Raw genomic sequence first — 10,693 nt, 5'->3', positions numbered from 1 at the left:
AAATAGTAAGACAGCCACTGGGAATCAGTATCGGAGAGTCCAGTGCTAACGGGGTACACTCGGTGCTCAGCTTTGGGTCAAACAGTAAGAAGGCCACTGGGAATCGATATTGTGAGTCCAGTGCTAACGGGGTACACTCAGTGCTCAGCTTTGGGTCGAACAGTAAGAAGGCCACTGGGCGTTGGTATCGGAGAGTCTGGTGCTAACGCGGTGCACTCAGTGCTCATCTTTGGGTCAAACAGTAAGAAGGCCACTGGGAATCGGTATCGGAGAGTCTGGTGCTAACGCGGTGCACTCAGTGCTCAGCTTTGGATCGTACAGTAAGAAGGCCACTGGGCGTTGGTATAGGAGAGTCCAGTGCTAAAGGGGTACACTGAGTGCTCAGCTTTGGGTCGAACAGTAAGAAGGCCACTGGGAATCAGTATCGGAGAATCCAGTGATAACGGGGTACACTCAGTGCTCAGCTTTGGGTTCAACAGTAAGAAGGCCACTGGGCGTTGGTATCGGAGAGTCCAGTGCTAACGGGGTACACTCAGTGCTCAGCTTTGGGTCGAACAGTAAGAAGGACACTGGGAATCGGTATCGGAGAGTCCAGAGATAACGGGGTACACTCAGTGCTCAGCTTTGGGTCAAACAGTAAGAAGGCCACTGGGAATCGGTATCGGAGAGTCCGGTGCTAACGGGGTACACTCAGTGCTCAGCTTTGGGTCAAACAATAAGAAGGCCACTGGGCGTCGGTATCGGAGAGTCTGGTGCTAAAGCAGTACACTTAGTGCTCAGCTTTGGGTCGAACAGTAAGAATGGCCACTGGGAATCGATATCGTGAGTCCAGTGTTAACGGGGTACACTCAGTGCTCAGCTTTGGGTCGAAGAGTAAGAAGGCCACTGGGAATCAGTATCGGAGAGTCTGGTGCTAACGCGGTGCACTCAGTGCTCATCTTTGGGTCAAACAGTAAGAAGGCCACTGGGAATCGGTATCGGAGAGTCCAGTGCTAACGGGTTACACTCAGTGCTCAGCTTTGGGTCGTACAGTAAGAAGGCCACTGGGCGTTGGTATCGGAGAGTCCAGTGCTAAAGGGGTACACTGAGTGCTCAGCTTTGGGTCGAACAGTAAGAAGTCCACTGGGAATCAGTATCGGAGAATCCAGTGATAATGGGGTACACTCAGTGCTCAGCTTTGGGTTGAACAGTAAGAAGGACACTGGGCGTTGGTATCGGAGAGTCCAGTGCTAACGGGGTACGCTCAGTGCTCAGCTTTGGGTCGAAAAGTAAGAAGGACACTGGGAATCAGTATCGGGGAGTCCAGTGATAACGGGGTACACTCAGTGCTCAGCTTTGGGTGGAACAGTAAGAAGGCCACTGGGAATCGGTATCGGAGAGTCCAGTGCTAACGGGGTACACTCAGTGCTCAGCTTTGGGTCGTACAGTAAGAAGGCCACTGGGCGTTGGTATCGGAGAGTCCAGTGCTAAAGGGGTACACTGAGTGCTCAGCTTTGGGTCGGACAGTAAGAAGGCCACTGGGAATCAGTATCGGAGAATCCAGTGATAATGGGGTACACTCAGTGCTCAGCTTTGGGTTGAACAGTAAGAAGGCCACTGGGCGTTGGTATCGGAGAGTCCAGTGCTAACGGGGTACACTCAGTGCTCAGCTTTGGGTCGAACAGTAAGCAGGCCACTGGGCGTCAGTATCGGAGAGTCTGGTGCTAAAGCAGTACACTCAGTGCTCAGCTTTGTGTCAAAGAGTAAGAAGGTCCAGTGGTAAAAGGTCTCAATTGTCACAACATTAGCCCAGTAATTCCTAACTGCCCTAGGCACCGGTATTCCAGTTTCCACATGGACTGAGCGACAATTTCTGGGTGTTGTGAGCACCATACAAGAGGGCAACAGAGTTTTTGATAATAATGAATGGAAAACACTTGGGATGCCAATATAAGGTGATTTTTATTATCCACTTACTAAAATTACAGCTTAGAAGTCAAACACATGGATCATAAACATACACGCCCCACGATTACCATCAATACACATTTACAAGGCAGCAAGAGACAGAGCCACGATTGAGTCCCAGGTCTGCCAATCATCTACCTCCCGCCCCCTCATCACTGCAGCAGTGTGTCTCAAGCCTCTGCTGAGCATCTCCATGGCAGTTCGAAGGCTGGACTTGGCTCTCAGTCCCAGACAGTAGGCAGCGGATTTCTGTCGTAAATAAGAGCTTGGTAAAATGGAAGGCAGAGAGGTTCATGGTTTCAGTTTGTCGTGGAAGCTGTTACTACTCAAACAGAGCTGGTGCCATGGGCCTTGGGTAGTAGTGCATCAGAAACTCTGTGAAGAAGACTGGCTGGAGATATCAGGGTAGCTGCACCAGGACAAGGACGTTGGGATAGTGACACCAGAACTGACTCTCTGGTACAGATATATCAGGGTAATGAGGTTGTGGTATGGTGTCATCATTATGGAGTTACCGGTCTGGAGATACTGGAATGGAGACATCAGGAGTTAAAACTCTATAATAGGGGTACCGGCTTAGCGGCAGCAGGACAAGGACATTGGGAAAGCGGCCCCAGAACCGGCACTCGGGTACGATGATACCAGTGTAGTAACGCCACAACAGAAACACTGGCATTGAGACACTACAACAGAGATATCAGGGTAGGTTTAAGAATTAAGAATGTCGGTTTCATGTTGAAAGATTGCATTCTCCCAAAACTTTCATGGAGTGTTAACATCACAGTGACAGACACATAGCTGCAGGGCCTCCTTTAGCCTTCATCTTCACTCCTGTTCCAGTTCCACCGGCATCATCCATCACCACCTCGGAGGAGAAAGAAAGGATACAAAAAGTGAGAAGCAAGACATGAAAGGATACAGAGAGACTGTGGGTTGTGGAAAACTTAAAAAGTGAGTTATTAATGATGAAAGGAGCAGAGGTAGGGAGACTCAAACAGGTGATGTGATTGTGGCACTGGGTGAGGGAAACAAATACAAGGCAAAACTAAGGAGAGAAAAATAGAAGCAAAAAGGATGGGTGGGGTCACATTAAAAGCAGCAAATAACAAGAAAACAAAAAACTTAGGAGTGAAGAGAAAAAGGTACAAACATTCTTGCTGGAGGAACAAACATTCCCTATGGATGTTTACAAATGTGCTGCTGCTAGTAATCACCCACTGCCACCACCATCAAATGCTCCTTACTCCATCGCTTGAGATCCACCTCTCCCTACTTCACCTGTTCCTGGCTCCATCACTGATACTCTCACTCTATCATCGCTGACTAGACTCCCAATCTGTCTCTTGCAACATCACCTGTCTCAGACTCTATTGCAGATGTCTAGACCAGTAATCTGTCTCTTGCTCCATCACCTATCTCTGAATCTAACACAGATATCTAGACTAGTAATCTGTACCTTCCTACATCACCTGTCTCTCACTCTATTATCGATGTCTAGACTCCTGATATGTCTCTTGCACCATCACCTGCCTATCACTCTGTCGCCGATGTGTAGGCCGTAATATGTCTCTTGCTCCATCGTTTATCTCTCAATCAATCGCGACTACTCTCCCGCTAGGGTCTCAAGGCACTGACCTGCCTTGACCCACCTCTCACTCTATCACTGATGTCATGATCCTTATCTGGGTTTAACTCCATCACTTATTCTCACTCTCAATCAATCAAACAATCTTCCGGATTTGTAAAGTGCACTAATCACCCAGAGGGCATCCAGGAACTGGGTCCAAGGCTGCTCGGGATTCAGTCGAAGAGCCAGGTCTTAAGGCCTTTTCTGAATTCCTAAAGGGAGGCAGATGTCCTCAGGTGGAGGGGGAGACTGTTCTAGGATTTTGTGGCAAGGTAGGAGAAGGAACGACATCCACTGTTGCTGTGGCGAATACGGGGAATGAGGGCGAGGGAGAAAAGCTGGAGTGCAGGAGTCTGGAGGGTCAGAGGAAGTTCAGGCGGTGGTTGATGTAGCTGGTCCTTGGATATGCAGGGCTTTGTAGGTGTGTGCCAGAATCTTGAATTGGCACCTCTTGTGTACAGGGAGCCAGTGGAGATTCTTCAGATGGGGGTGATGTCGGTCCACCTGGGGACGTCGAGGATAAGCCTGGCAGCCGAGTTCTGGATGGTCTGAAGTCTCTTCAGGAGTTGTGATGTGATTCTAGTGTAGAGAGCGTTGCCATAATCCAGACAGCTGGTGACAGGGGCTTGGGTGATGGTACGCCTGGTGGATACAGGGAGCCATTCGCCGATCCTACAGAGCATGTGGAGAGTGAGGAAGAGGGTGGATGAGGCAATGTTGATCTGGTTCTTCTTGGTGAGTTTGGTGTCCAGGATGATTCTGAGGTTCCGGGCCTGGTCAGTGGGGGTGGGAGGGGTCCCAGGTCAGCAGGCCACTTGGAGTCATCCCACGGCGAGGTGGTGTTTCTGAAGAGTAGTATTTCCATCTTGCCGGTGATGAGTTTGAGGCAGTTTGCTTGCATCCAGTTGGCAACACTGGTCATGCAGAGGTAGAAGTTTGTGTTCATGGTGGAGTCGTCCTCAGAGAGTGAATTTATATTAATTATATAAATGAAAAATATTTATGTTAAATATGTACATAAAATATTTTTCATTTTATATATATGGTGTGAGTTGTAGAAGTTGTAAGAGTAAATGGTGGGAAGTTAATTAAAATATTATTAATTTATTATTACACGTTTGTTAATAAATGTTTAATTAAGATTTAAATATTAAAATGTTGACAATAATAATTTTTTAATTCATGTTTGGTGTGTGTTGTTTTTTTTTGTGAGGCTATGTGGTGGGGTGGTTATTAACTATAATTATTTTAGGAATACATTTGTATTATTATTTTAAGTAATAATTAAATATGCAAAGTGCAATTAATATTATTTAAATTAACATTTTTAGATATGTGTTGCATTCTTTGTTGACATTTAGGGTAGAATGTAGCTTAAGCTATAACAAATGTAAATCTAAGTAGTTATTTTATAATAAAAATTGTATTTATTATTGAATATGTTAATTGTGTTGTGATTTGTAAATGTAAATATTATTCCACTTGGGAGTTGTTAAGAATATATTCTTGTATTTTAATTATAATAATATTTGTAGTTATTTATGATATGTATTAAACATAGTAATATGTTTTAGTTGTATTTATTTTTTAATATAAAATATATTTGCATTTCTTTTTTTTACATATTTACATTTTTTTATTGCTTTTTATGTTTTTGAAATTATTTGATTATGTTTGTTTCCAATATTGCACTGATTGGAGTGGGAATAGTAAATATTACCCCTGTATAATGGAACCATTTTCCTAATGTTGTGTTGTGTGAAGTGATAGGAGTGAACTTTATACATCCTTAGTCCAACACTTTGTCTACTTTTGTTTAGATTGTAGTGGAAATAGTATATGTATTAAATGCAAAATTGTATAATTTATAGTATGTTTTTTAAATTAGAATATTTATAATTATTAATGTTTTTAATGTGTATCATATTTTATGTTCTTGGTATATGTATATATTTTATGTTCCTGGGATATATAGATATATATAATATTGTTACATTATAAAAAAAAATCTGCAATTATAATATAAATTAAAGTTATCAGTAGAATAATAGTTTTTTAACTAGATATATGTAAATATATATATATTAATATATGTATGTTTAACTTTATAAAATACGTTTAATTGCTTTATTTGTTTAACTATACATTAAATGTTACTATTTAATATATTTTATACTTTAATTTATATATACATATTTAAAAAACAATATTTAATACAACGATATTAATGACAACTGTAATATTTTATAGATTTTTTTTACTTGCCATTATAAGTATAGGATGACAATGTATTTGACACTGATATTTTGTTAGTGCGATATGTTGAGAGGGGATATTTTGTCAGTGAACCGTTCAGTCCATGATTGCTGACGATGTTGGCCGGGGGTCATGGCGGTGTTGAAAAGGGTGGGGCTGAGGGATGAGCATTGCAGGATGCTGCAGATGGTGTTCTTTGGTTCCAAGGCGAAAGGAAGGAGGTGGACCGCCAGAGCCCTTCCGGTGAGAAAGGATGCAGTCCATTTGAGCGTGGCATCTTTGATGCCGATCTGAATGAGCCTTGGGATCAGGGTGTGGTGGGAGATGGTGTCGAAAGCTGCTGACACGTCGAGGAGGATTATAGCGGCCGAGCCTCCTCCTTCTAGGAGGGTTCTGATGTCATCTGTGGCACCAATAAGGAGAGTTTCAGTGCTGTAGTTGGAGCGGAATCCGGATTGGGATGTGTCCAGAAGGTTGTTGTTCTCAAGGTGTTCTGTGAGTTGCTGGTTGATGGTTTTGTTTTAGGACTTTGGCAGGAAAGGGGAGCCAGGAGATTGGTTGGTAGTTTTTGAGCTCGTTGGGGTTGGCAGATGGTTTCTTGAGGAGGGGTTTGATCTCGGCGTGGTTCCAGCCAATTGGGAAGGTGGCTGAAGGGATGGGCGTGTTGAAGATGTCTGTGAGCTTGCTGCCGATGCCGAGGTTGAATATGTGATGTGGGCAGGGGTGTGTGGGAGATCCAGAGTGAATGGAGCGCATGATGTAAGCGGTGTTCTGTGTGGTGAGCTGGTTCCATCTGGTGATCCTGTTGTCAATTGGGGCGTCGTCCGGATCTAGGAGGCTGGGGGTGTTGGCGGCAGTAGCTTGGGGTTCGAAATTCCAGTAGATGGTATAGATTTTTCCATAGAAGAAGTTGGCTAGAATGTTGCTGATTTTCTGGGAGGTAGGATGTTTTCAATCAATGAGAGGTTGGAGAACTCCTTAAAAATGCTGAAAAATTATTTGCTGTAGCTTCCCTGTGGTTGGTTACGATATTCCTTTTGGTGTCTTTCAGGAGTTTGTGGTACTGGCTGATAAAGGTCTTGAATGTGGTCCTCTCGGCGGGCTCCTTGGTGGTGCACCATCTTCTTTCCAGTTTGCAGTTGTGTTTGACGGTTTTCAGTTCTGGGGTGTACCAGCTGGCTCGTCTGGAGGGTCTAATGGGTTTGGAGGATTTGTTGGGTGTTACTCTGTTGGCGTTATTGGAGATCCGGGTTATGAAATGTTTGATGGCTAGCTCGATGTTTGAGGAGGTGTTGGGGGAGGAGTTGAGGGCATCGGTCAACTGGCTCTTGGATACTCTGTTTCTGGTGTGGTGACGATGTTGGGTGCAGAGGCAGGGTTGAGCCAAGTCTCAGTGAGGAATATGATGTTGTGTGAGGGTGGTGATGGTGTCCCATATCTCAGTTGCGTCAAGGGCGTAACACAGGCTCCAGGGGGCCCCCTCGGCACTGCACTCTGGCCAGAGAGCTCCTGATTGAGCCTGGATGGGGCCCCTGTACGTACCTTGCAGTGAGGCCCCCTCAGTTTTCATTACGCCAGTGAGTTGCGTGCTTGCAGAGGGATCGGGCGTTGAGCAGGAGGCAGTGGAGTTGTCGAGGTGCTTAGACTAGACGCCTGATATGTCTCTTGCAACATCACATGCCTCTCTCTCCGTCACCAATATCTGAACTCATAATGTGTCTTTTTCTCCATCACCTATCTCTTAGGCTATCACTGATGTCGAGACCCATCATCTGTCTCTGACTGTATCACTGTTGTCTAGACTCCTAATCTGCCTCTTGGTCCTTCACCTATCTTTGACTTTATCACCGATTTCTAGGCCCTAAACTGTCTGTTGCTTCATCACCTGTCTCTCACTGTATCACCGCTGTCTGGATCTCTAAACTGTCTCTCACTCTATCACCGATATCTAGATACCAAATTTATCTCTTGCTCATCGCCTGTCTCTCACTCTATCACTGATGTGTAGACCATTAATCTGTTTCTTACTCCATCGACTATCTCTCTCTGTATCACCGATTTCTAGACCAGCAGCAATATGTCTCTTGCTCCATCTCTTATCTCTCACTCTATCACCGATGTCTAGACCAGTAACCTGTCTCTCACTCCACTGCCTTTCTCTCACACTATCACCGATGTCTAGACCAGTAACCTGTCTATTGCCCAGCTATTATCTTTCACTCTGTCACTGACGCCTCTTGGTCCATCACCCAACATTGCCTCCTCTAGCTACGCTTGGCTCCATCATCCAAGTCCGCCCATGATGTGTTATGGACTCCTTCATCAGGTTCTACTGCCACCCTCTCTTATTGGCTGCATCCACCCCGTCAATTTATTTAGGTTCCTGATTGATTGCCTCAAGAACTGAGCACAAGATGGCAGATGGCTTCACAGGGAAATGGCAAAGAATAACAGTGAAACAACAAATCATACAAAACAGTAACTTAGGCCTTTGGGATGACAAAGAACAAGCAAAGAAACGTGTCATAAAACCATAAGTAGAGTTATACATAAAGATAGTGGTATCTTATTAGTGCATGTTTGTGGACACCATATAATAGGGGAGCACAGGTTGTAGAGGTCTGTTTGAGGTCCTAGAGACTGACTCATCACACCTCCTTATCTAGTTCTCCCCCTACATGCTCTCCACACCTCTCTCTATCGCACCAAATGTATCATGTTCCACTTTACATCCCACCCAGACCAACAGCATCCCTTAAGGTGGTATCTCATCCCTCCCCACTGCAAGATCCCAGAACATCTCCCATCACTGCAGCCCGTTCCATCCCACCACACCTCACTCTAGTCTCTCTTCCCTACTGAACCCGGTGCCTACGGCCTGGAATGGGGCATCAGACATACCTTCAGTCTATGGCAAGCAGCGATGTGGTACTTTACTGAGGCACTGGGGAAAAGAGAGACAGAGAGAGGTAAGAAACAACTAGGAGGCAAGAGGATGAAACCAGAAGCAAACATCAATCAAAGCTGGAGAAAGCACAAAGGAGATACTGCTATCTGGTTGATGGGCATCTCCAAAACCTTGGGGAAGGAAGTGTGGGGGTGAACTATGACCAGGGCCCCACAGCTGCTTGAGTATCTGGGACATGCTGCTAGGCAATATGTTTGCACTTCACCTTCAGGGTCTTTGATTCTTATTCCACTGGTACCCAAGGGAGCTATGTCAGGAATACTACTGTCCTGACCCCTGGCTGTCTGCCCTAAAATACTGCCAATGCAGGCCACAAGGGTTTGCGTCCCAGCACTACTGCCCCTGCCCACCTATAGTCTGTGTCCTACCACTACTGCCCCCGCCCACATAGGGTTTGTGCCCCAACACTACCGCCCCTGCCCACCTATGGTCTGGGTGCTAGTCTACTGCGCTAACCCACCTGTGGTTTATACCTTAGGACTACTGCCCCATGTATATACGGTCTGTTCCCTAACACTAATGGCCCTGCCTCTTGAGGGTCAGTGCCCTAACTCTACCACCCCTGCCCACCAATGGTCTGTCCCCTACCACTTTTACCCCAGCTCTCAGGGTCTTTGCTCTAACCTACTGCTCCCACTGCTGTCCTAAGGTTTGCGCCTTAATACTTTTTGCCATCCACCTAATGCCTAATGTTCCTGCTCAGGGCTTCTAGGATTCTCCACTATGAGTATTAATAATACTCTGCCCCTTGAGTCTCCACTATGAGAATTAATGATAGTCTACCCCTTGAGTCTTGACTGAGTATTAGTGGTAATTTACCCCTTGAGTCTCCACTATGAGTATTAATGATACTTTACCCCTTGAGTCTCCACTATGAGAATTAATGATACTCTACCCCTTGAGTCTCGACTATGAGAATTAATGATACTTTACCCCTTAAGTCTCGACTAGGAGTATTAATGATACTCTACCCCTTGGGTCTCGACTATGAATATTAATGATACTTTACCCCTTGGGTCTCGACTATGAGTATTAATGATACTTTACCCCTTGAGTCTTCACTATGGGTATTAATGATACTTTACCCCTTGAGTCTCCAATATGAATATTAATGATACTTTACCCCTTGAGCCTCGACTATGAGTATTATTGATGCTCTACCCCCTGAGTCTCCACTATGAGAATGAATGATACTTTACCCCTTGAGTCTCCACTATGTGTATTAATGATACTCTACCCCTTGACTCTCGACTATGAATATTAATGATACTTTACCCCTTAGGTCTCGACTATGAGTATTAATGATACTTTACCCCTTGGGTCTCGACTATGAGTATTAATGATACTTTACCCCTTGAGTCTCCACGATGAGTATTAATGATACTTTACTTCTTGAGTCTTCACTATGGGTATTAATGATACTTTACCCCTTGAGTCTCCACTATGAGAATTAATGATACTCTACCCCTTGAGTCTCCACTATGAGAATTAATGATACTTTACCCCTTAAGTCTCGACTAGGAGTATTAATGATACTCTACCACTTGGGTCTCGACTATGAATATTAATGATACTTTACCCCTTTGGTCTCGACTATGAGTATTAATGATACTTTACCCCTTGAGTCTTCACTATGAGTATTAATGATACTTTACCCCCTGAGTCTCGACTATGAGTATTATTGATGCTCTACCGTCTGAGTCTCCACTATGAGAATTAATGATACTTTACCCCTTGAGTCTTCACTATGTGTATTATTGATACTCCACCCCTTGACTCTCGACTATGAATATTAATGATACGTTACCCCTTAGGTCTCGACTATGAGTATTAATAATACTTTACCCCTTGGGTCTCGACTATGAGTATTAATGATACTTTACCCCTTGAGTCTC

At 44.6% G+C, this 10,693-nt stretch overlaps 1 protein-coding gene across 1 annotated transcript in view; it reads right to left on the bottom strand.

The window, feature by feature from the left end:
- Positions 1 to 1,923: 1,923 nt before the first annotated feature.
- MYBPC3 (myosin binding protein C3) overlaps positions 1,924 to 10,693 on the bottom strand; it is a 423,360-nt gene continuing 414,590 nt past the window's right edge. Inside the window, exons 34-35 of the mRNA XM_085646556.1 lie at positions 8,732 to 8,774; positions 1,924 to 2,812 (exon numbers count right to left, since the gene is read on the bottom strand). Coding sequence (XP_085502682.1) covers positions 8,764 to 8,774 — 11 coding nt within the window. The 3' untranslated portion in view covers positions 1,924 to 2,812; positions 8,732 to 8,763. The remainder of the gene's footprint in view (positions 2,813 to 8,731; positions 8,775 to 10,693) is intronic.

This window comes from Triturus cristatus, chromosome 3_1 (genome assembly GCF_964204655.1).
Source record: "Triturus cristatus chromosome 3_1, aTriCri1.1, whole genome shotgun sequence".
NCBI classification, from domain to species: domain Eukaryota; kingdom Metazoa; phylum Chordata; class Amphibia; order Caudata; family Salamandridae; genus Triturus; species Triturus cristatus.
Note: the sequence above shows the minus strand (reverse complement) of the source record. Positions and strands in the feature narration are given on the sequence as shown.